General features: G+C 43.9%; 2 protein-coding genes across 2 annotated transcripts; both read right to left on the reverse strand.

Moving 5' to 3' along the window:
* Positions 1 to 236: 236 nt before the first annotated feature.
* Positions 237 to 9589, reverse strand: LOC120517521 (cytochrome c oxidase assembly factor 3 homolog, mitochondrial). The gene is made up of 2 exons (XM_039739909.1): positions 9332 to 9589; positions 237 to 874 (listed from the first exon to the last, which is right to left on the reverse strand). The coding sequence occupies exons 1-2, from the start codon at positions 9528 to 9530 to the stop codon at positions 786 to 788; spliced, it is 288 nt and encodes a 95-aa protein (XP_039595843.1). The 5' UTR covers positions 9531 to 9589; the 3' UTR covers positions 237 to 785.
* Positions 9590 to 13673: 4084 nt separating this feature from the next.
* hspb9 (heat shock protein, alpha-crystallin-related, 9) lies at positions 13674 to 14501 on the reverse strand. The gene has a single exon (XM_039740455.1). The coding sequence runs from the start codon at positions 14418 to 14420 to the stop codon at positions 13773 to 13775; it is 648 nt and encodes a 215-aa protein (XP_039596389.1). The 5' UTR covers positions 14421 to 14501; the 3' UTR covers positions 13674 to 13772.
* Positions 14502 to 27250: the final 12749 nt, after the last annotated feature.

Consider the following 27250-nt stretch of genomic DNA (forward strand, 5'->3'; position numbering starts at 1 on the left):
TTACTTTGTTATTATGGGATGTTGAGTGTAGACATAGTCAAAAAAGGCAAATTCGTTCATTTAAAATTAAATCTATGACACAATCAAGTGTGCGGACAGTGACGGGTTCTCAATACTCTCTGAACCCGCCACACATTGGAGCTCTCGTGTACTCTTTTTATTACTTTTGCCACTCCGTAGAGACAGGCAAGTACGGTTTTCTTTGTGCCCAGTACACACACACACACACACAACAGTAAAGTTCAACATGGACCCGACTTTCACACTTGCTTTATTAATCGTCGCTCACAAAAATCTCCCCCACGATGAAGGGTCCCGCTCTGCCCTTTTCCGCCTCACGAGAGGCGGTCAGGCGCTCAGATTCAAGGTGCTGCCTCTCTCCATTTTCTTTTTCCCCCATTCGGTCTCCCCGTCAACAGATTTTTCCACACAGTCTCATAATTATTGAAATGAATTGCTTGGACTTCCACACAGAAAGCTTGCAAAGCCCATGTTTTATGATGAAGGAGCACAGCACAAGTACATTAGAGAACAGCCTGACGTGAATATCTGATTAATGTGCCACGCAAACTCCAGTCCTGCATGGAAACACAACCGCCATGACTGACAGAATCCTCCACACATATAAAGAAAGTCCCTGAGCTCCGTTTTAAGTGCCCAAACAACCCATCAACCCAGAAGAGTCGGCCTGCAGGAGGAGTTACATGCTTCTCGACTTCTAGAGACTTAGGTGGCGAAAAAATTAAAATAAAAAAAAGAGGAAAAGTCCGCCTGAAGTCCAGTTGCTAGTTAGCCGAGGTCCTCGCCAGTTTGGCATCGCTTTCCAGTTCATCCAGGAACTTCTCTTGGGAAAACGAGTAGAATGTGTACCCATCTGAACAGGCTGGTCAAGGAGAAACCAGTGGAGCCACTGACAGGGTCTCTGCCAAGGGTGGTCTGCTCTGAGCCCAGCTGCAACTGTGTTAAATGAACACACCTTTGGTTACACCGATTCAGATACTGGAGCAGGGAGAGGGGCTGACACCTGACGTGAGGATGGAGTGGGTGCTTCAGTAGCCACCAGAAGGTGACCCCCCCACCCCAACCCAAACTGGACTGCACCCTCCAACAGAGGTACAAAACTTAATCTTGGCAGCATCAGACCCCAACTGGCACCCGGCCATCTCTGAGCCAAACACACACACACACGTCTACTCCTATAATTTACTAAAAATAAATTTCCTAATCCAAAACCATAAAAAAAAAACATCAAATTTGCGCCCCAATGGCTTCCCGCATCATAATATGCCACCCCCACCCTTCAATACCACCTGTTAAAGAGTAAACTCAGAGATATGCAGGAAGACGAGCCTGTGGTGTCCTCCGTCACCTGTTCAGTTGCCCCTACGGCTCCAGAAAGTGACAATGCATTGTACAGCAGGCGCCTCTTCACCCACTGACTACACACCAGAGGCCTTTACAGTTTTACTTGTGCAGATCGCCAGGGAAAAAGGGGGGCGGCTTGGCAAACATTTACTCGAGCCGATTAAAATGTAAAGATGTCAGTTTTGGTAAGTTCAAGTCCTTTGAGTATCTCGCCGTTGTTATCCATGGAGATTCTCAAGTTCTAGTATAATCTGTGTATAGACCTCCTAAATAGAACGCGTCTTTTTCTGAGGAATTCTCTGACTTAATGTCAATTTTAATTACTATGACACACTCTTAATAGTCGGCGACTTTAATTTTCATATATATATATATATATATAATCAGTGTGACCTAAAAGTAAAAGAATTTATGAACCTCCTGGATTCTTTTGATTTGAGACAGCTCGTTAATCAGCCTACACATAAAGCAGGTCATACGTTAGACTTAGTGATTACTAAAGGACTGAAAGTTGATATAAAACAGATCATTGATATTGGTCTATCAGACCATTTTCTTCTACTTTTAATATAGAAATAATGATAAAAACACCATGAGAAGCATATTGTTAAAAACGCTTCTTTGACTCGGCAGCAGCTTTAAAACTTACAAACATTCTAAGCAATCAGTCCGTTTATAGTGCCAGCTATAATAGCGAGGATAATGTAAATAGTAAGGTGGAAAGATTTAATACTAAAGTGAGAGCTGCTGTTGACATAGTTGCACCTGAAAAGACAGTTAAAAAATCTTCTAGCATTGTTATACCATGGAAGACCCAAAGAGTGTCTGATTTAAAGAGAACATGCCGTAGAGCTGAGCGTCAATGGAGGAAGACTAAACTTACTATCCACTATGAAATATTAAAAGTTAAAATAACAGAATACAATAACACTGTCCGTCTTGAGAGCGCTGCTATTTCTCTAAGATTATAAATAACAATGCTAGTAATCCCAGAGTCTTATTTCTACAATTGATCGCCTACTAAACCCAGGTAACTCAAAGGAATGCCTCCTAAGTACTTCCAGTAAAACCTGTGAGGCTATCGCTGTATTTTTCAATCAAAAAATTAATGATATTAGAAATAACATAATATATCTCCCAACACTAAGGATCCTCCTAAACCCCAGCATCCTGTTATAAACAAATTAAACTCTTTCACTAGGATAGATTTACAAAAAATAATCTCTCAATTAAAATCCTCCACCTGCGTCCTTGACCCGATACCAACAAAGTTTTTCAAAGAAGTATCAGGCGTGCTAATTGATAATGTTCTGACATAGTAAATTGTCATTAGATACGGGGTCTTCCCAGACTGTCTTAAGACTGCTGTAGTTAAACCCCTTCTTAAGAAACATAATCTTGACCCTCGCTCTTGAAAATTTTAGACCCATCTCTAACCTGCCTTTCTTAAGTAAAGTTCTGGAGAAGGCAGTCATTATGCAGTTAAATGACCACCTCAATAAACCTGCTATTCTTGATAAATTTCAGTCGGGTTTTAGAACAAATCACAGCACAGAAACTGCACTCGTTAAAGTAGTAAATGACTTGCGGGTAAATGCAGACAGAGGCCATTTATCTGTTCTCATCCTCTTAGATCTGAGTGCTGCATTTGACACCATTGATCATAATATTCTTAGAAATCGCCTTAGTCAATGGGTGGGCCTCTCTGGCAGTGTCTTAAATTGGTTTGAATCCTACCTGACAGGGAGAAAATTTTTGTTAGTTGTGGTAATTACAACTCAAGACACATGATATCCAATATGGTGTTCCACAAGGCTCTATCCTGGGTCCGCTGCTCTTCTCAATCTACATGCTTCCGTTAGGTCAGATTATCTCAGGGCACAACGTGAGCTACCACAGCTATGCTGATGACACACAGCTGTACTTATCAATAGCACCTGATGACCCTGATTCTATTGATTCACTAACACAATGTCTGACTTGTATCTCAGAATGGATGAATAGTAACTTTCTCAAGTTAAATAAAGAGAAAACTGAAATCTTAGTGACTTGCAATAATGGATACAATGAGGCTATTAGAAATAAACTGGATACATTAGGATTAAAAGTCAAGACGGAGGTAAAAAGCTTAGGGGTGATTGTTGACTGTAATCTGAATTTTAAATCACATATTAATCAGATCACTAGGACAGCATTTTTTCACTTAAGAAACATAAGTAAAGTTAGAAATTAGTTCACGCGTTTGTTTTCAGTCGACTAGATTACTGTAACGCACTCCTCTCAGGACTACCCAAAAAAGACAACAAGTGCAGAATGGAGCTGCTAGAATCCTAACTAGGAAAAGAAAATCGAACACATTTCTCCAGTTTTGATGTCACTACACTGGTTACCTGTGTCATTCAGGATTGACTTTAAAATTCTGCTTATGGTTTATAAAGCCTTAAATAATCTCCCCATCTTATATATCGGAATGTCTGACACCTTATATTCCAAATCGTAACCTCAGATCCTCAAATGAGTGTCTCCTTAGAATTCCAAGAACAAAACTTAAAAGAAGTGGTGAGGCGGCCTTCTGCTGTTATGCACCTAAAATCTGGAATAGCCTGCCAATAGGAATTCACCAGGCTGATACAGTAGAGCACTTTAACACACTGCTGAAAACACATTACTGTAACATGGCCTTTTTATAACTTCACTTTAACTTAATCCTGATACTCTGTATGTTCAATTCATCATAATAACTACTCATGGTGGCTCTAAAATCCGTACTGACCCCAACTCTCTCTTCTGTTTCTTTTTCCGGTTTCTTTGTGGTGGCGGCCTGTGTCACCACCACCTACTCAAAGCTTCATGATGCTCCAACAATGATGGATGGATTAAAAGCCAGAAGTCTACGTGACCATCATCATCAGGCCCTTCTTGAGAACCCTAAATCCAAAGAGGACTGTTTCATTTATGTTTGGTAGAATGCCCAGAGGAGACTGGGCAGTCTAATGGTCTGGAATCCCTACAGATTTTATTTTTTCTCCAGCCGTCTGGAGTTTTTGTTTTTCTGTCCACCCTGACCATTGGGCCTTACTCTTATTCAATGTTAATTAATGTTGACTTATTTTGTTTTCTTATTGTGTCTTTTATTTTCTATTCTTTAATATGTAAAGCACTTTGAGCTACTGTTTGTATGAAAATGTGCTATAGAAATAAATGTTGTTGTTGCCTTTGTCCAGTCTGATAGCGGCCACGGGACATTGCATCTTAAAGGGCCGGTACAACAAATAACTCTGAGCAGGCAGCAGCCACAGTGCTGCTCTTGTGAAAAGAATGGAGATAAACGCCATCAACTCAAAGAGGGAGAGGCGACTTTATTGTACCACATGAACGTCACTGAGAGAATAATACTGAATAATAAAAAAAACAAGCTCTAACTTTTACAAGTAGCCAAAATTTACACCGGGTGTTACAGACTCACATCAAATGTACGTTCTTATTATATTGTAGAAATAATAATAATAGCAGCTCACTACTCAAAACAGGACCTTCAGGTTATAAGGCAGCAGTTCTCACCTCTGCACCATTCAAGAATACGTGTTCAATCAATCAATCAACATTTATTTATATAGCACATATTCATACAAAAAAATGTAGCTCAAAGTGCTTTACAAAATGAATAGAAACATAGAAGACACAATAAAAAATAAACATAAGTCAACATTAATTAACTGGTCCGATGGCCAGGGTGGACAGAAATAACAAAAAAACAACTCCAAAGGCTGGAGAAAAAAATAATAAAAAAATAAAAAAAATAATGTTGTCATAGCAATAGTGTTGTCATGGGCGGCTGGGATGCCTCTGCCTTGGAAGGACCAGGGGAGTAAGTGTGGACAGAGCATCACCTCCCCAGGAACGCTAGATGGCAGCCCCACCACCGGACTCCCGCAGGGCTTCATGGGAAATGGAGTTTGTTACAGCCATGTGGGGATCCGGGGGTGCAGCCAGGAATGTGCTGCAACTGTCCCTGAGGCTGTGTGGGCGGTTCTTCTGCCACACTTGGACGTGGGTCAACAAGCACCTGGGGCACCTCCGGGTGACCTATATAAGGGAGCAGCAGACACTACTCCGGGAGACAAAGCCTGCCAGAGAGGAGTGGTGGAGAAAAAGAGAGAGAGAGAGAGAGAGGTCGGGACTGCTGTGCCTGTGGGAAACGGGGAAGGCGTTACCCACTCCGTCTGGATAAGTTTCCCCCTATATTTAGCCCCGGTATTTATGTACATGTCTATAATTGCAATTAAAAATTTAATAAACCTTACCCAACGTTGAAAATAAAAAAAATTCCCTCAGGTAGTGTTCTTACAGGACTCACAGATCAACGTGTTCCACTGAAAATAGTGTGCGTGATTGCCTCCATAAATGGTGAGTACTGTACTTAAAATGTAATCTGTCTTATATAATATAGTATTGTATGATTGAACTGGATTTCGTGTTTTTTTTTTTAAATATTTTGTCTGTATGGGCGCTTCTTAATGGAGGCAACGGGGCATAAAGCACCACTGGAAAGTAAATGCCTAAAATGCAACCAAAGACGTCCTCTTTTGAGTTCTGAGAAAAGAAAACCCGACGCCTGTGCTCCCGATACATGCTTGTGACCTCAGAAGGGACCTGAAAATAATAATTTCATCACACACTCCTCTAAACTTAAGGATGCGCTTTCTATTCGCTTGTTTACGTTCGCACATAAATATGCAAGTGCATCGAAATAAAACCAACCAGGCATCCTGAACAGTTTACTGTGATTTGGTCTTTCAGGAGGAAACCTCGCCAATGGGGCGTAAAAGGATAGAGGAGGATGTCAAGTGCCAGGCAGGGTTTCTTTAAAAATGGCTGAATCCCATAATATTAGTGCTTTTTTTTTTTGTTCACAATGTGTGTAATTACAAAACGCATATCAATACTCAAACCCTGTCTTGACTTAAAAAAATTCGCTAATTCTTAAGGCTTTTTTTTTTTTCTGGACTAGGGGACTCTGCCAACTGCTTGCCAACCCCCGGGTTTGGGTAACCGGATATACAATTTAAAGAGATTGTTATTTTCATGGGAATTGTTACAATATGCATTACTTTCACTTTAAAATTTCAGTTAAAACAATCTTTGGAATTAACTTATTGTCAAGATCGCATTGAATTTTGATTCCGTGTTTGGATTTACGTCGTGACAATGCAACGTATAACTGCCCGCGAGTGAATATCTTTTCTCCCTCTCTAATAAATAAACCAACTTTTTTGAATGTTTGTCCCTGCGATTTGTTAATTGTCTTTGCAAAAGCCATTCTAACGGGAAACTGTAAACAATTTAATACGAATGGCATATCAAGATCTCCTTTGGTGTCTCATGCTTACTACATTACCTTTCTTGTCGCCTGTTAATATTTTACATGTTAGAATCCATCCATCCATTTTCTAACCCGCTGAATCCGAATACAGGGTCACGGGGGTCTGCTGGAGCCAATCCCAGCCAACACAGGGCACAAGGCAGGAACCAATCCTGGGCAGGGTGCCAACCCACCACAGGACACACACAAACACACCCACACACACACACACACCAAGCACACACTAGGGCCAATTTAGAATCGCCAATCCACCTAGAATTGTTCAACTAATTTTCAATACAACTACAGGATGGTCCAGATCTAATTATGCAGATCCAGATCATCTGGATGACTTTGATTTATGTGGGGACGATTCCAGTTCGGCGCAAAGACGATTCTTCCTGTGGTCAGTTTGGACACTTCTCGATGGTCCGGGATTTTTCGGGTGATTTTCTATGTAATAAACTTAGTAAGATATAGCGTAATGAAAATTGCATAATTAGATCTGGACCACCCTATAATCTTGTCCTATTGCAAAGCCCATCACTCAGACAAATTACGCAACAACATTACGATACAGCCTTCTTTCAACAGTAATTTAGCCAGTGAAAGACCAGACGGTGTTAACGCCCGCCAGTAGATATTCTTCATGATATTGTAAGTTGATGTTTTCATCTTCTGCACCATCACCACCAACTGTTTCAGCTTAGTCTATCCATCCATCCATCCATTATCCAACCTGCTATCTACGAACTACAGGGTCACGGGGGTCTGCTGGAGCCAATCCCAGCCAACACAGGGCGCAAGGCAGGGAACAAACCTCGGGGCAGGGTGCCAGCCCACCACAGGACACACACACACACACTAGGGACAATTTAGGATCGCCAATGCACTTAACCTGCATGTCTTTGGACTGTGGGAGGAAACCCACGCAGACACGAGGAGAACATGCAAACTCCACGCAGCGAGGACCCAGGAAGTGAACCCGGGTCTCCTAACTGCAAGGCAGCAGCGCTACCCACTGCGCCACCGTGCCACCCACAGTCTATTGATATGCATTTAACCAAATTGCTGTGCAATTTTCACATTAATTCATTTGACTTCATTGTTTCTCGCTGCCATATTTAGATAAATGGCTGATTCATAAGTGTGTGTGTGTGTGTGTGTGTGTGTATGCTCATAAGCAAGCCCTTTAATCGAGTGGTGTCCATCCAGGTTAAGTGCCAGAAGGCACCGGATGACTGCTCCCTTGTTTGAAAATAGTTGTAAGTAGGGCATGACTTGAAGCCTCCATCTCGCTGGACTTCTTTCCAAAATGTCACGTCTCATCCCAAGACTTTTTTTATTGTAATAGAAAGATATACCTGTGCCCCTTTGAATGCAATGTAAAACGTAAGGGCAGACAAGCTATTTTATTAACTTTATACAAAATGCTAGACTGTGAAGCACAACTTCTTGTGGCAAATGCACACATTCCATGTTTGTGAATAAATAACTTTGATTTGAAGGATACCAAACTTATACTTTAATGAAGACCTGCTCTAGACAGCTCTGGACCCTCAAGACTCAGCCTGAGTTGCCCACAGCGTCCTTGCCCTTCTGGCCCCCTTAATCATCCACGGTCTCTAATTAGCTTGCTCTCTCACACCACTTCACCACCTAACAGCCAATGTGTGATGAGCATACTGGCACAAAAATGGCTGCCATTGCATCATCCAGGTGGGTGCTTCTCATTACTGATGGCTGAAGTAGCTCCACACTCACCATATGAAGTGCTTTGAGTAGTGAATAAAACACTCGATAAGAATTATTATTAATGGGCCAATAACCCTAAGCACAAAGCAGTAGTAACTTGGGGTGCAGCTCTGTGAAATGTCCTCGAGATACCCAGCCCTGGCATGAACTCAACTTCCGGACAGACTTGACAATAGCTGCCCACCGCTGGTCTCCAACCAACCTGACGGAGCTGGAGGGGCTTTGCAGAGAAGAATGACCCCAAATCCAGGTGTGTGAAGCTTGTCGTGTCAAAGCCAACACCACCCCAGACTGCCAAAGGGGTTTCAGTGAAGTACTGACTAAAGGCTCTGAATTACTTGTGTCAAGTTTTTTTTTTTTTTAACAAATGTACAAAATTCTTAAAGTCCTATTCAATGGGGATTCTGGGGCGTTGAGTGTACCTTAATGAGGAAAAAAAATTCAATTAAGCATAAGGCTGCCACCTTTTATGCCACCTAACAAAACATAAAAAGTGAAGGGGTCTGCACACTTTGTAAACTTCTCTTTCATGTTTTTGCCCTCCAAACACTCTCCCATCAATATATACATATTCTTTTTACACGATCCTGAGTTGTCATTTTGCCTCCCTGCTTGTTTTCTGATTCACTCACGCGTTGATAACCCGCTCGGAGCCCCCGTTTTCTCCTCACTACCAGGTACACGCGCCCACTCGTATACTTTGTAGTCTACCGGAAAAAAAGCCACAAACGCTTCAGTCTACTAACCGGCCACAGGCTGCCATTCCGTCTCCATTCCTGCTGCTCACTACTATAGTACACGTAAGACGTTCACAACGAATAATCGGACAGCCCGACGGAGAAAGGATACAGATACCCATCACCATTGCGCCGATGCTCAGGCCAGTCAAAATGTTGCGTGCTCGCATTTTCTTAAATTTGTTCTGCCACTGGGCGAGCTCCGCTCTACGGATGTAGGAAGCCTGATCCTGGTTCAGCGGCTCCTTTTTGGGGTCGATCCGCTGCGCAAAAGGAGCCTTCGAGTCTTCTGGAGGGCGCTTCTGCGACATCTCTAATCTCGAGTCACCTCCAGCCAACGCGGGCTGCAAACTGAAGGAGAAATGACGCCGCTTGGCTTGAATCATCAGACACACTCACAGCGCCACCCCGCGGCCGGGAGTACTCAACACAAGTGAATATGCGACATGAGGTGCTCGCGGCACGCACTGCGCGTCAGGGAAAATAATGCTGTGTCATTTTCAAACCTGCTTAATCCAGACCAGCGTCGTAGGGTGGCTGGAGCCTGACTCGGATAACACAGGGCGCAGGGCAGGTACAACTTGTGAGTGCCAATCCATCGCAGGGCTAACACATATCATTGTCATTTAGCACCGCCAATTCACCTAGCCTGCATGTTTTTGGACGCTGGGGGGAAACCCACATACACACGAGGAGAACATGCAGACTCCACATGTGGAGGACCCAGGAGGTAACCACCTCGCCCAGTACCGGTCGAAGCCTTTTTGGTGCACAGGCAGGATGGGCCGACGTCTTCCTTCGTTGTTCATAGTCGGTATTATTAGACTTCGACGACCCGTGGGTTACCAACACTGTGTCCAGAGCGCGTGTCCCTTTAGCAGGGCCGTTCTTAGCAGTTTGGGGGCCCTACAAGGTTCAGAAATGAGCAGCCCCGGATGTGCTGGCTCTAAATGGGTTCTGGGGTTTTGCGTGATGCGAGGGTGAGGAGCCCCGCCGAGCTCCGGAAGGCGTTCTAATAAAACGTCCAGAAAAGGCCTTAGATGACCAGTAACCGATCCACGTTGTGCAATGTTTTATCCAGACTGAGCGATCATTCCCAGTCCCACGGCCACGCCCCCGATTCATTGCCTGCTGCCCCCTGCTCCTACCTGTCCCCTCCGAATTCGACTCAGAACGATAAAATTTAGGATGAGGAGGGTATCGTGACACACGATGCGAGGGACTGGCACAGACTGCTGCAGTGCCAGGGGCGTGGCAAGGGCCCCAGGCCCACAGCCCGACAAAAAAAAATTGTAAGAACGTCCCAGCCTTTCGTAACGCAAACCGCGCCTTATGCGTATATTCCTCAGACTTTTTAAGGCGCGCGCGCCCCTTTGTGTACAGAGAGTGCGCACTTTTACTTTCAGAAACTGCGGAACGGTGGTAACTGCGCCCACTCAGTATCATCAGATTTCTAGGATCTGAGGGTCGGGTTCTCCTCATTGTCCGGTGGGTGCACTCGTTAAATTTCATAAACGGCGCCCCGAAAGCGTCCGCCCATCCGCCGCCTAATGGATTGACCGGTGTGGCACAGTGGCGCAGACAGAGGCGGTCAATCCATTCCAGGGACACACATGGGCCAGTTTGGTCACTCAAGGGGCGCGTGATCCAGAAAGCGAGGGGTATTCCCGGCCTAGAAGTCTAGTAAGAAGACTGAATGGGAGTATTTGGAGAAAAAAACCCCGAAAGTTGGCACGGGGAGAAAATACAAACTTCACGCAGACACGGTCTGGGGCTGATAGATCCATTTATTGCCAAAAAAACATTTCATTTTGGGAAGCCTTATTTGCATGTAAAATTGTTTTCGGTTGAGCCTGGGAGTTTGTCTTTGAAATGGTTTCTAATATGTGGACAAAACCGAAATCGTTACTGAACTTAGCCTGTGTGACTGTATAATAGCGACAATCCTTTTAAAATCAGGAATCAATTGGAATTTTAGAAATCCATTATCATCTGTTCATATGTACTGGGACACGCCACGGAGATAAATACCTTAAGGTTCTTTCTAGAACATTCATGTAGATGGTTCTTCTGCGAAATGAAAATGGTTCCTCTGAGTCTATAGCAAGGGTGTCGAACTCCAGGCCTGGAGGGCCGCAGCAGCTACAGGTTTTCATTCTAACCTTTTTCCTAATCAGTGACCTGTTTTTCACTGCTAATTCACATTGTAATAGCCCTGTTAGAAGGATTCAGTCCTCTGAATAGATTAAAATGCAGCCAAACAGAAATGAGATGTGAAACGAGCCAACAGATGACCAGCTAAACTGGGGCTTCAAACTCCAACCAGTTTCTTAATGAGAAGCCTGGGGACTGGGCGGTCTCTTGGTCTGGAACCCCTACAGATTTTATTTTTTTCTCCAGCCTTTGGAGTTTTTTTTCGTTTTTTCTGTCCACCCTGGCCATCGGACCTTACTCTTATTCTATGTTAATTAATGTTGACTTATGTTTATCTTTTATTGTGTCTTCTATTTCTCTATTCATTTTGTAAAGCACTTTGAGCTACATTTTTTTGTATGAATATGTGCTATATAAATAAATGTTGATTGATTGATTGATTGAAGCCAGTTCTTGCTGTCAATTAAACTCGTTATTTAATTCCACGGCTTGTTGTTGCTCTCATTCTGCCACAGCTGATATTTCCGTGATTTTCTGTTTTTCATAAGAACATCGTCAAAGTGTTTTGGTGAGTTGAGAGATCAACCTTACTGAGACCTTCACCTTTCTTTATTTTCAGATATTGTGTGATGTGGGGCTTGTTTTGTGTCTCATTATTGTTTGGCTGCTAATTAAGGAAAAAGAAACAACTAAAGGACCTGAGTCAAATTAATTAAAAGAAGTAATTATCAGCAAAAAGTGATCACTAATTAAGAAGATGGGTAGAATGACAACCTGCAGCCACCGCGGCCCTCCAGGACTGGAGTTTGACACCCCTACTCTATAGCATTGCCCTGAAGAACCACTCTGGCACTTTCGTTTTTAAGATTGTATGATCAGAACCTTACAACCCAGTAAAGAGCCATTAAAGAACCAGGATTCTAGAGGTTTGAGGCAACAGGGTTCATTGGATTATCATTGTTATTTTTGATGGTCTCGTGTCCCTTCTATGTAATGGTTTTGTTAGTGCCCTGTTTGGCATACTGCTTCTTGCTTTGTTATACAGCATAAAGCATGTTCAAGGATTATATAGGGGGGATAATAACAGTAATAATCATAATAATAATTACAAAGCTACTGCAAAAAGCTTTCATGCCTGGCTCATTATCTAATAATAATAATAATTTGAAACCCGTTTAATCCAAATCAGTATTCCAGGGATTGGAGCCTATCCCGGGTACAAGTCAGGTAACAACCCAGAAGAGAGCGTCAGCCCATCGTACACACCCACACTTATACTGGACCAATGTAGTCATGCCATTTCCAACCCACTTAATCCAGACCAGGGACACGGGGTTGGGGTGGTGGTGTGGGGTTAGGGTATTGGGTGGAGCCTATCCCAACTAGCATAGGGCGCAGGGCAGGAGCAAACCCCGGATAGGGCGCCTGTCAATAAAAGGGCGAACACAAATACACACACCATATACAGTCGAGCCAGTTTAGCATCGCCAGTTCACCCAACCTGCACGTCTTTGGACGTTAAAGGTAACCTAAGTGGGGAGAGCATGAAAACTGTACGCAGGGACTGACATGACGTGAATCGCTGGTGTCCTTACTGCGAGTCGTGAGCGCTGCCACTGCGCCACCCATAAAACTGAAATAAATGGTTTAGAAAAGTGATAATAATAGTCATTTCTTTTGCTTCTAAACTGCCCGGTGTCCGTTCCTGCCTTATGCCCTTTTCCTATTGGCAATGCTTCCCAAAACACAGAAAATGAAATAAAAGGTTCTGCAATCAGATGCACTTATACTGTGATAAGGTGTCTATTCCCTCCCTTCTATAAAGTCGCCCTTTATCTTTATGTTTTGCCACCCAGAACGTCTCGATGCGCAGCGGTTAGCGTTGCTGCCTAGTTCTGAAAAGCAGGATTGTAAAACAAATGAAACTGCGATTATAATATTGCCAAATTCATTCCATGACGACCACTCACAGTGACGTCGGTTGCTTCACCCCGATCATTTTGTCCATTACATATATTGAAGCCCCTGTTCAATTTTATGTCAATGTTGCAATACGCGCGACATCCCAAGGGGACCCTCTCGCTCCTCGACTTTAATATACTTGTAGGAGTCTCCTCCACAAATATATCTATCTATCTATATATATGGACACACACGAAACTCAGACTCATAGAGGGGGCTAAGACCCTGATACCTGCAAATCCTATAAACACCCTGATCTACATAAACTTGAGCATAAACAGTTTATTATCGCTTGGCTGCAAATCGGAGTGCCAATGAACACAAAAGAAAACGTTTCGCGCCTTTCGTCAGTGTTTTTTTTTAATAAAAGTGATGATAAAAAACAGTTTATATGAACACAGCACTTGTCATTTTAACGGTGACTTGAAGCCTCAGTCTCAAGACGACGCTCGTCCCTCTTCGCCCTCCCCGGCGGCTTTGGCGATGGGCACACTCAGAGAGGTGCGGAATCTGATCGGGACTGTCCGCTCGGCGCGGTCGGGCTGCAGAGGCGGGGCCTCCACCTTGAGCAGCCCCTCCTCCGTGAGGGAGCACGTGATGGCGCCCAGGTTGATCCCGCGGGGCAGGTCGAGCTCCCTCGTGAACTCCTTGCGCTCTTCATCGCCTGAGGGCGCCTTTCTCTCCATCAGTCCCGCCACGACCAGCTTTCCTCCCACCAGTTTCACCGTCAGGTCCTCCAAGGAGAAGTCTCGCACGTCCAGGACTAGCTCGAACTTGTCCGTGTCTTTCAGTTCCAGCGCCTGTAGGGTGCTGACCCGTGGAGGAGCAGGAAGGGCCCTCTGACTCAGGACAGGTGAATGGCGGTGGGCATCCCCTGACAAGCTGGCTGAGAACTCCTGGTGAAAGTCGTTCACAAAGTCGGCGAGTCGGGCCATCATCGCACTCCGGCGTGTCATGAAGTGCTGTTCGATGTCCGCAAAAGATGGTGTGTTGAGAGGCCAGAGCAGGCGGATCCCGGGCCTCTGCTGGATGAGGCTCTGGCCGGCTCCATGATTGAAGAAAGGTTCTGGCAGCAAGGACTGCATGGTGTTTCTCTTGTCAGGCCTAACTTCAGACTGTCAATGCCGCGCTGTATTTAGGACCTTTTATAGGACCAGTCTGGCAGCCAGTGGTATTTCTAGAATAGTCTTCTATTAGGGCAGCTCCTAATTTATTCCCATAGTCTCACAACAGAGTCGTCATGTGCCAAAAGGAGGTTCTGACATTCTTGTGTGCGTCTAATGTTTATAACTGTGCCCCGGAGCTGCCAACAGGAGAGGCCGAGGTATCATCTTGCTAGGGAGCATTATGGCTCATGAGCAGCAGCAGCCTTTCATCACAGGGGTTATTTTTAGGGCTATTTTTACTCGTAATGTCCTAATTGAAGAAAGTGAGCAGAGTAGCAGCAGGACTTCCGAGCATGGACGTGCGTAAGGCTGCTTGAAATTCAGTTCAGTATTGGCCGATGCCTCGTGAAGTTCTTCTGCTTATGGGACTTGAAGGGTGAAAAGTGGAATCAAGCATACCTGTACATATGGGGAGGAATCTGGGATGATCGGGGGGCATTTAAATTCTGTTCTCCTGTTCTTTAAATTATAGCTAAGGTTTTGTGCTGGAAACCGTGCAGACAGAAGATCAAATCCCCTGTGTGGCCACTTGAGGGCAGCCTTCTTCAAAGACAGGAGTATTTCAAAGGTGCCGAATTCTTCTTCCTTCTTTTTTTGTTCTTCATTTTCCCTTATACAATTTCTTGTATTAGGAATTTATTAGTTTTCGCTTACCCCTTTCGGGGTCAGAGTACCGGGTCAGCCATTGTACCGCACCCCTGGACCTAGCAGAGTCGGATCACTTTTTGGCAGTAACGGGGTTTGAACCGGCAACCTTCCACATACCAGCGCAGATCGTTCATGTCACTAACTGAGAGATGTCATAAGCCCTTTGACAGGCTGTCCAGTTTAGTCTCCTCTCTTTAGCTGGCATTGTGAGCATGCAAAGCATTGTGTTATGCTAAATAAAGGAGGGGGCCATTAATAAAGATTTACTGTGGTGGGTGGCATGATGGCACGGTGGTTAGAGATGCGCTGCTGCCTCGTGGATCTGGAGTTCAAGTCAAGGTTGTGCAGAGTTTGTCTGTATATGAGGATGAAAGCTTTTAGGCAGAGCTGTCCATCAACACAATAGTCAGCCAACTGTGTGTGTAACATCACGAGATTCCAGAACTCCACAGCAGGGTTGCCAGGTCCTGCAAAACGTTCCAGCCCAAAGACTTCCCAAAACCCACCTTGTGGTGCAAGAAACCAGCCCAACACATGACACATTTTTTCCTTCTGACCATAATCTACTATAACATAAAACACTAAGGTCTGTGTGCCCAGTCCATCTGAGCAATCTGATTGGTCAGTTTGGCTTTGGTGATGCCAAGAGTATGAGGCGCATGAGGAGGAGTAAAGGCGTATGAGACACGCTGAGTGCATCACCTTTAAACATGGCAATGCATAAAGCCGGATAGGAGAAAAGAAAGGAGCCTCGAAAACAAACCGAGAAATAGGCTTTACAGGAATGCACTTGAGAGACAGAGCACCGGTTAAGAGACAATACACAGTATAGAAAATATATTTATTTATTCTATTACCTGTCGACAGGGGTGGCACGGTGGCACAGTGGGTAGCGCTGCTGCCTTGCAATAAGGAGACCTGGGTTTGCTTCCCGGGTCCTCCCTGCGTGGAGTTTGCATGTTCTCCCCATGTCTCCGTGGGTTTCCTCCCACAGTCCAGGTTAGGTGCATAGGCAATCCTAAATTGTCCCTAGTGTGTGCTTGGTGTGTGTATGCCCTGCAGTGGGCTGGCACCCTGCCCAGGGTCTGTTTCCTGCCTTGCGCCCTGGGATTGGCTGCAGCAGACCTTCATGACCCTGTAGTTAGGATAATAGCGGGTTGGATAATGGATGGGTTACCTGTCAACAGTTACCGTGACTACACTGAAGACACCTCGTTGTTTTTCAAAAGAAACTGAAAGCCCAAGTCAAGAATACAGAGCCGGTTTGAGGGTTTTTGCTTCCCTAGGCAAAGTTGTAAATGGCACCCCACTACCACCTTTACTTTGAGAGGAATCATCTCTGCCAGAACTGTACCTTAAGACCTGGAGACATGACTGGGGACAGCAAAGTATTTAGGACCTCAAATTCATAATTCATAATTTGAGGATGTCTAGTAATAGCAACGTCTGTTTACAAGACTGTCTCAGAAAAAGTATGCTCTTAATTTCAGAAAATAAGTAGGAATTGAGCTGTATTGGTAATCTTTATTGGTTTTAACATTTGTCTAAAAATCACTAACTGTGTAACACTGGAATTATGGCTATAGCCATACTATGGAAGGGGCAGAGTCAGGTGCCCTCACTGGGCGTCTTCTTGGAGCTGTGTAGGCAGAAGCAGGTGATAATGTTAGCGATAGCGCCCTCTCTCATCCTGGAGTGGCATTACACACCATCCCTCTGATGAGCCTGGAAGATGATCCTCCAACCCCCTTGTGTGACACTTTGCTATCTATTTATATTTTAACTTCTTTATTAACAAACATGAGGAACATATCTATATCTATCTGTTATATAGTGCCTTTCACATCTATCTATCTATTATATAGTGCCTTTCATATCTATCTATCTATCTATCTATCTATCTATCTATCTATCTATCTATCTATCTATCTATCTATCATATAGTGCCTTTCATATCTATCTATCTATCTATCTATATTGCCTTTCATATCTATCTATCTATCTATCTATCTATCTATCTATCTATCTATCTATCTATCTATCTATCTATCTATCTATCTATCTATCTATCTATCTATCTATCGTGCCTTTCACAACTTTCTATCTATTTATCTGTCTATCTATTATACATTGAAGATTTCTGTTTTGTCCACAGATTACGATTTTTATTTTCAAAGCCCCAACTTTATAATAAAGAGGCCAACCCCAGAATGAAATGCTTCTTTGTCAAGGAGTCTCACGACCCGGTAAAGCGCCATGACAGGACCAGGTGTGATCACCGAGCCGTCACAGGTGCTCCGTATTCGGACTGTGCTTGACAGTAACGCTGAAGCAGGATTGCCGAATGCGACATATTTATTAACTGCTGTACCAAGTCATTTACAGTTTGTGTGAAATGTATTTTGAAGACTCTTCTGTTCTTATTGCTCTCCTAAAAACAAGTGCAAAAACAAACCAAAAAACAATGAATTCCTATGTACTGCAATAAAAGCACATTAAAGTAAGAAAGCCGTCAAGGCGCTATATGTGAGGCCCTGCCCTGTCCATGACCCGACCCTGCACTCATGCCCAAGCTTGGTGAGGAAGCCGCAGGATTACCTCAGCGCGCTCTCAGCTGGCCTGACCTGGATTTTATGGGAAATGCCAGCCATTACTCAGTGGGTGGGCGTGCAGCGGGCCAGACTGCACAAGAACATGACGTCACCATGAAATGCAGGCCGGGTCGCGTGTCCCTGTGTGATCTGAGATTCTCAGCTTTTCTTGCCCTAGCAAGGGCACTGCTTAGTTTATCTGTTTGGAACTAACGGGCGGTGCTGGGGGTGAATGAAGAAGTGGCGCTGACATCTGTGGCTTCTTCTAAGCTCATGCTGGTTCATTTTTGTTTGAATTAAAAATGACTAAGGAGGATGGCATCTGGAATGTGTCTGATCATAAAACCTCGTCTGATTGTCTAACACTTTTCTGTCAGCTTCTTCTTTTGATATTGTCAATAAACTTTTGAGTTGTGTCCTTCAGATCTCATTCAAGATAAAGACTAATTTAAATTTCATTCCACTTCTCATTTTGTTTTCTGTGTACCTTTTGAGAGTGACATGAATACTCCCTAAAAAAAAAAAATGACTCAGTCGTGGCACTGTACTGGGAGGTGTTGTTCCTCGTTGCTTGACAAAGAACCATTTCATTCTTAAAAATCAAATTGGATCTTTGGGCTTTGAAAATGCTCCCATTATGTTTCCATTTATTTGCTTAGTGGATGCTTTTATCCAAAACAGGTCAAAATGATCAAGTAACATCAGTATGGGGGACTGTTTAGGAACAAGTGTGACAGGATTGATTTCCATAAGTGAAGAGCTCTGAACAAAATACAAGTGAGCTACAATTCCTGTGTTACAAGAGCCTGCCAAAGACATCAGACAGAAATTCACCAAACAAGAGGGTCTTCAAACGCTTCGTGAACGCATTGAGGGAGTCAGAATTTCAATTGGAGGTGGGCAGCTCATTTCACCCACTGGTGGCAACACAGGAAAAAAGACTGGAATGAGATTTGATACCACACAGAGGTGGCATCACCAGACGTCGTTCATCAGCAGATCTGAGTGGTGGACAAGGAGCACAGGACCTCATATACTTTGTAGAAGAGAATTAATTTGAATTTCAAATGTGCCACCATCTATCTATCTATCTATCTATCTATCTATCTATCTATCTATCTATCTATCTATCTATCTATCTATCTATCTATCTATTATATAGTGCCTTTCATATCTATCTATCTATCTATCTATCTATCTATCTATCTATCTATCTATCTATCTATCTATCTATCTATCTATCTATTATATAGTGCCTTTGCTCTATCTATCTATCTATCTATCTATCTATCTATCTATCTATCTATCTATCTATTATATAGCATCTGTCATCTATCTATCTATCTATCTATCTATCTATCTATCTATCTATCTATCTGTCGCGCGGAGTGGATGTGATCATTGGGGCGACACGCACCTGCACCTGCACGTGAAGGTGCGGTCATTCTCAATTGCTTCTATGGCTTCCAGCGTTGCGTGGCTGAGATGCTGTGCCCATGGAGCTGTATAAATATGGGCGGCACAAGAGATCGAGAGAAAAAGAAAACGAAGGAGGAAGATGGACAGGTGGACAAGGCACTATATGATCGATCAGACAGAGAGATAGACAGAGGGGAAAAAAAGCCGGTGTGCGACCGAGAGCAGGCTGGCTTGAGAAAAGGCCGGCAGTTGGAAGGAGTGCCCTAGCAGGGTGTAAAGGCCAACACTCGGGCGGATAGATTGGGTCACTTCTGCTGAGCTTTTTAGAGGAGCAGGAGTGAACAGGATCATTGACTGCTCGCCGCTTAAGGCAGAGGAGTCGAGGGGGCTTAGGAGGGAGTGGAGCCAATCCCAGCCAACACAGGGTGCAAAGCAGGAAACAAACCCCAGGCAGGGCGCCAGCCCACCACAGGGCACACACACACACACCAAGCACATACTAGGGACAATTTTGAATCACCAATGCACTTAACCTACATGTCTTTGGACTGTGGGAGGAAACCCACGCAGAAATGGGGAGAACATGCAAACTCCATGCAGGGAAGCAAACCCAGGTTTCCTAACTGTGAGGCAGCAGTGCTACCCACTGTGCCACCATGCCACCTTTCACCGAACAACGAAACTGTTAATTCTCGTGGATATGCCTCTTCATTGGGAAGAAACACTACTTGCCCCTGATGGCAACACAAATTAGACGATCTACAAGTCTCTGACTTAAAGTTTAAACCCAAACAATATATGCAATCTCTTTTCGCTGTTCCGTTATTTCACAGAGTAATTTCCATTTGTTTGCACTCATGCAATCTTTACTATCATTTTGTGGAGAATTTCAAATGTTCGTACTCCCATTATCTCTAACCTGCGCTGCATGTGTATCACGCCAACGTTTTTGAATTCTTTACAACATTCTACTTTGTCTTCTACTCTTTGTCTTCTATTTCTGTTACCTATTTGTCTAGATATATATATTATAACAAAAAAATCCTGCGATGTGATGTGATCTTTGGAAGAGAGACAGAAAGACACTTTCACGTCCCGCGAGACAGACAAGTCACGTTATACTTACAACCTTTGGAAGCAAGTCCTGTGATACAAATACAGAGCAGGTTAGAGAGAATGGAAGTAGGAAAATTCGAAAGTCTCAAAAAAATAAGAGCAAAGATTGCATTAATGCTAACAAATGGAAAATATTACTCGTGAAATAACGGAACAGCGAAAAGAGATTGAATAGCGTTTGAGGATGTCTGGGGGACAAGAAGGTGCTGTACAGGCTTTTAAACGATTGCAACGCCGCACGACATGCAGATCACACGGCACGGCAGGAGGAGCAATCAGCAACTGATCGAGCAAAAAAAAACAACTGTTATTTGATTCCCATTGCATCACCGCTTAAGAGGGGTGTCAGAGGAGTGACCTCGTCTCCTTGGGGTGCGTTCAGCCCCCCTTTTCACAATGGCATGTAGCGCGGGGAGGGGTTGGCAAGCGAAGCGAGCAGGGGGTGAAACCCCCTAGTATGTATGTGTGTGTGTGTTTATATATGTGTGTGTGTGTTTATATATATGTGTGTGTGTGTTTATGTGTGTGTATCTTGTCACGCACGCGTGCATGGGAGGCAGCTAAAGGGCTCGAGTGAAGGCAGTTCTGAGGCATGCCGGGATGTGGCAGAGTGAACTAACTCTCTTTCTCACTTCCCTGTTGACCAAACCCGGGAGGTTCCACCTGGCTCTCTTGACATCACTTCTGGGACCGAACCAATGGAAACAGACCTTACCAGCTCCGGCCCCCCTGATGTCACATCCGGGCCTGATCCAATGAATAATGAACACGTGCTCGACCCTTATGACCTCACTTCCTGTCTTCCCCTTTAAAAGCCTACCCTTTTCCCTTCTCCCGCAGTCTGGTTTTGGACTTCATTGTATGCACTTCAGTGCCAGTGCTTTGAAAACGACTTTTGCAGCCAGGATACCAAATTATATGGGTGGCTGCCCCAAACCTTTATCTGTCTTTGTCTCGTTTTGTGACAATATATATGTGTATGCGTGTGTATATATGTACGTGTGTGTGTGTATATATATATGTGTATGCGTGTGTGTGTATATATGTACGTGTGTGTGTGTATATACATATGTGTGTGTGTATGTGTGTGTATATATGTGTGTGTGTGTATATATATGTGGGTGTGTGTTTGAGTGTGTGTATATATGTGTATGTGTGTATGTGTTACTAAGGAGTGGCTTCCTTCTGGCCACTCTACCATACAGGCCTGATAGGTGGATTGCTGCAGAGATGGTTGTCCTTCTGGAAGGTTCTCCTCTCTCCACAGAGGACCTCTGCAGCTCTGACAGAGTGACCATCTGGTTCTTGGTCACCTCCCTGACTAAGGCCCTTCTCCCCCGATCGCTCAGTTTAGATGGCCGGCCAGCTCTAGGAAGAGTCCTGGTGGTTTTGAACTTCTTCCACTTACGGATGATGGAGGCCACTGTGCTCATTGGGACCTTCAAAGCCACAGAAATTGTTCTGTAACCTTCCCCAGATTTGTGTCTCGAGACAATCCTGTGTCGGAGGTCTACAGACAATTCCTTTGACTTCATGCTTGGTTTGTGCTCTGACATGAACTGTCAACTGTGGGACCTTCTATAGACAGGTGTGTGCCTTTCCAAATCATGTCACATCAACTGAATTTACCACAGGTGGACTCCAATGAAGCTGCAGAAACATCTCACAGATGATCAGGGGAAACAGGAGGGACCTGAGCTCAGTTTGGAGCTTCATGGCAAAGGCTGTGAATACTTATGTACATGTGCTTTCTCAGTTTTTTTATTTTTAATAAATTTGCAAAAATCTGAAGTAAACTTTTTTCACGTTGTCATTATGGGGTGTTGTGTGTAGAATTCTGAGGAAAAAAATGAATTGAATCCATTTTGGAATAAGGCTGTAACAGAACAAAATGTGGAAACAGTGATGCGCTGTGAATACTTTCCGGATGCTCTGTATCTCGACGCCAATGGGTGCGTCTATTAGAGTTTAGATAAGTGCCACCATCCAAAAACTTCACCACTCTATAGGCGACCGTAGTCAGCCCTGATTGTGGCCCTGAACTTCTCCCCTAGCCTGGTGGGTTCTGCACTTCTCCTTTCGTGTGCTACTACCTGTACTTTCCCTTGATATTCGTATTCCAAAGACGTGTTCTTTATGTTGCTTTCCACACTCAGCACGTTTTGTTATTGTGCTCCCTGTGATGAATTGTCACTTCGTTCAGGACTTGGGCCATGTACCTGATTGAACAGGCTTCATCTCCCTGTGGACCAAAATCAACTGGCTCTGAAAATTTGAGAACAGAGACCTGCGAGCAGGAGCGGACTGCGTCTCAAAACCGGCCCGGGCATCCTTCAATGAGTGAGGTGACGAGGTCGGCCCTCTCGACCCGTTATTCATTGTCATTTTCTTAAAATTGATGAGTATGTGGCTCGCTACTTGCTATGAGCCTATGATATGAACTCTATCTAAACTGTCACCAAACTTAATCTGTACACTGTTGTTTAGACACGACTTAAATTTAACAACATGCTTAGAAATAAAATTTAATGAAAAATAAAAATGTAGTAACACGGCTTACACATTGTTAGAGTACATGTCAAATGTCAGTGTCATGTCCAAGTGCCAGTACCCTAGTAGTCTAGTAGCTGCTTATTTACAATGGAATAAACGATAACTGAGGTTAGAATGAAAACCTCACATGATTGAAATGTTCCATGTAACTTAACAATAAACTATAAATATTCTGTCCTAATATGAAAAATTCCTATCCTGTGCCTTATAACGTTATTTCATCATACTAATAATCGCAGCTGAAAACCACTAATTATCACTCACGCCAATGACCAGAGAACAATAAAATGCATGATACATAATCTAAAGTAATTATTAGAGCCGAAGAATTGAAATAGTAGATATGAGATAAAATAAATTGCAGTAATGTACATGCTAACTGAAATGTAGCGGTTGTAAACAAGCGCTATATAGCACCCGACCCGGCACAGACTACGCAGAGGCACGTGTTCACACTCAAAGGGCTTTATTTTTGTTTCTTCAGCCGTGGGCACACGTCTTCCCCGTGTCCCACAGGCCCAACAGAGTTCAAGCACCAAAACTCACACAAACCAACTGCTTCCTGGCACCACCACTCCTCCCAGGCAACCTCGTCCTCTTCCTCCCGATTCTGGCCTCGAGTGGAGGTGGCTGGCCCGTTTTATACCCCACCCGGAAGAGTTCCAGGTGGCTGACCACCTGGTCCTAATTGCCCCTCCGGGTGGGGCTGAGAATTCAAGCAGCTGGGCTGCGGAGTCCATACAGCTCCCCCTGGCGGCCACCCGAGCCCCCAACCAGGCTGTGGAGGACTCCATCTCCCATGGAGCCCTGCGGGTGGTTGGGGAATCACTGTCCGCCATGTGGGCTGCCACCAAGCGCCCCGGGGGAGGTACTGAGCTGTCCGTAGTGGCTCCCCCGGAATATACACAGCAGGGGCGTCCCAGCCGGGCATGGGACCCGGCTGTCCGTCACACGGTATTAAAACAGAAATCGGCAAAAGGCAGTTTTGACCAAATTTTTCGCTGCAGTGTTGTGTACTGACAAAAGAACTTGATGACGTAATGCGGTATATTCTATAGGACTACTGTATATAAATCGCAGTACCGGACAGATAATGTTTAGTAGTTTAGAAAATTTATTTTAATGTCAAACAGTAACCAGTACATAAAATTTATTTCAGGAAACGGCTGGCCTATATAACCAGACCCGAGTCCGTGGCATGCCAGGCATTGCCCAAATGCCCTAATGGCCAGCCCGCCCCTGTCTGCGAGTTGAAGCAATGCAGAAAGGAACGAGCAGAATGGAAGGAACTTCACTGGCGCCCTGATGTTCAGCACAACCGCTTCATGTGAAAACTCCAGCCAACTCTGACTTCTTTCTTTTTTCAATTGCAATTAAAGTTTGGAAAATCAAAATAATAAAATTCAATTAGATTTGATATTTCGGGCCGACCTTCAGCCAGTGAGTCTGAGTGCCAAATAAGTTGAAGCATGTGCACGGCTTTGTAGCCTACAGAAATGTTCAGTTGGCTCGGCTTGAAATTCCCTAATTTATATATAAATTAGTGTCGTGGACACCGCTGACCGCCAGATGGCAGTATTAGGTAGCTGGAATCGTTGTCGGGCGACACTTGACTACCGCTGGACTGGGGGATTACAAGAAGGAGGACAGAAGAAAGCAAGCACGGGGCGAGTGAGTGCCTGACAAGGTGCCCGATGCCAGGCTGTCATCCCTGATGAGAAATTCTCGCGGAGGAAACATCTGGACTCAAGACTCATCTGATGCACTCTTCATGCACACACCTCTTTCTCAGTTCCTTCTATTTGTGGCTTCTGCACAAGACAAAACTGCTTTTACTAGAGCCTTCAAAATGGGCGGCAACGGGCAGACAAGTACAGTTTAAAAGATTAAAAAACGTAATTTATTTTTGGCATCTATATTATTAACAAGTCCGTTCAATTTTGTTCAAACGGGACCAACTACTGAAGCACACGATGGAATGATCTGTTAGCGGACACCTTTGCTGACCCCATCTTGGCCGCTGCTTCTCATCATTTGTCCTTGGGGTGTAAATGTGGAAGGCGTGCCCCACTGGCACAAGGTGAAGAAAGGAAGGGAAGCCTCTCCACTCCCAAGCTCTGCCTTTGTATGCTGCCGTGCTGGAGGGCACGTGCCCAGTGCCGCGGACGACCCTCGCATCCTGTGATGAGCTGCTCGTTTGTGGGCACGAATCTGATGAAAGCGCAGTGCTGGTCTCGAAGGAGCGGGCGCCCTCTTTGAACGCGGATGTGGCGGGGCCTCTCACAGTGTGGGAAAGCAAAGACACCGGTGCATGGAGGAAGGACAGAAAGATAAAAAGATCGATATTAATAGGAACTATATGACAGATGTGAAAGGCACTACATGATAGATAGACAGGATAGGCATTATATAGTATAGATATATGGATAGATAGAGATTTGTTTTTGCTGCCGGCTTTAGGTCCAGTGTGTCTGCACGTGGTCCATTTGTGAGGTCAGTGCCTCATACGGCGAGAATCGAGAGTCTAAAACAGACGGCCGCACTGCTGTGTCCTGCTTTAGAGAGACGATTCTAGAAAAACGAAAGACTGGGGAATGATTGCCTAATATACTAAAGGAAAAAAAAAACAGAACATCCTAGAAAGAAGACGAACATCAGCGGCATCAGAACAAACATAAGACATAATAGAGAGCACTGATAGATAGATCTGAAAGGCACTATATAATAGATAGATAGATAGATAGATAGATAGATAGATAGATAGATAGATAGATAGATATTTGTTTTTGCTGCCGACTTTAGGTCCAGTGTGTCTGCGCGTGGTCCAATGCATGTGAGCGTGTATGCGTAGGTACGACTACAAGTGTGCATATACGTGCACGGGCGCTTGTGTTCGCGGATGTGTGCGCGTTCAAGTGTGCATACATGAACCCGCGCACGCACGTGTGTGTCTCCACGGCTGAGTGCTGACAAGTTAGTTGTTTTTTGTCTGGTGCCAATATCAGTCTGCTTGCTTTGGCTTACAGGCACTCGGGCTTCATCCCAGCTGAGACAAGGCCAGCCTTCGTGGGACTCATTTTCGTGTCATGCACTTTTTCCTTTTTCTCCCTCTGTTTTTAATGCAGTACAGTCGTTGTAGCGCAGACCCTCTCCTGTTAGCCGAGTGCCTCTCGGCCGCCCTGCATTACCTCACTCAGTTGCTTCGCTCTCCTCCCTGTCTGTCTCTGCGAGATCTGGGAGCAGCTGCTCAGGGACACGGCCGTTACTCGGCTCCCCTTCCTGAGCGGAGCAGCAAAGGGATAGGAGGGGTCCTCGTCTTTCTGCCTGGTCAGCGAAAAAGTGCCGTTTCTCACATCTATCAGCGCAGAGGTCGGCAAAAGCACCCCGCCGCTCCCTTTCTTCTGTGACTTGTCTGGTTAAAATAAATGATCTATCTATCTATCTATCTATCTATCTATCTATCTATCTATCTATCTATCTATCTATCTATCTATCTATCTATCTACTTATCTAGTGCCTTTCATATCTATCTATCTATCTATCTATTATATAGTGCCTTTCACATCTATCTATCTACTTATCTAGTGCCTTTCATATCTATCTATCTATCTATCTATCTATCTATCTATCTATCTATCTATCTATCTATCTATCTATCTATCTATCTATATTACATTGTCGCTCTCCATCTTTTTATGTATGCGTTATACAGTGCCTTTGTACATGGTTATTAATGCCTAACTAATTTATGGTGCTTTTCATATCAATTGATCTATTATATAATGTTTATATATATATATATATATATATATATATATATATATATATATATATATATATATATATATATATATATATATATATATATATATATATATATATATATATATATATATATATAAACCAATTCAATTATTTTTTGCTGCAGGTATTATACAGCACCTTTTATTATTTGTCTATTTATGGCAGCACAACTTCACTTATCAAAAGTCAGCTCTTTACTAATTTATACAGCATTTCTTAAATTTTATGGCTTAAAATGTTTACACATTTTAGTTATATTAAGATAAAAAAAAGAGTGAAGTCACATCCTGACCACTTGACAACCCAACTGCCATCATGTCTTTGCACTGTGAGGAAGAACCTCAATCCTTATGTGGATTGTATTTTGATTTGGATTACAACACCAAACTGGAGAGCTGTGAGACACTTGCAGTGTGTTGTTGGTTTCTTTTATTTTTTTATCTCCACCTTTTCGAAAGCATCTATCTATCTATCTATCTATCTATCTATCTATCTATCTATCTATCTATCTATCTATCTATCTATCTATCTATCTATCTATCTATCTATCTATGATATAGTGCCTTTCATATCTATCTGTCTATCTATTGTGAAATAAAACAGACTTGACACACTCCA

Source organism: Polypterus senegalus, chromosome 17, assembly GCF_016835505.1.
Source record: "Polypterus senegalus isolate Bchr_013 chromosome 17, ASM1683550v1, whole genome shotgun sequence".
Lineage (NCBI taxonomy): Eukaryota > Metazoa > Chordata > Cladistia > Polypteriformes > Polypteridae > Polypterus > Polypterus senegalus.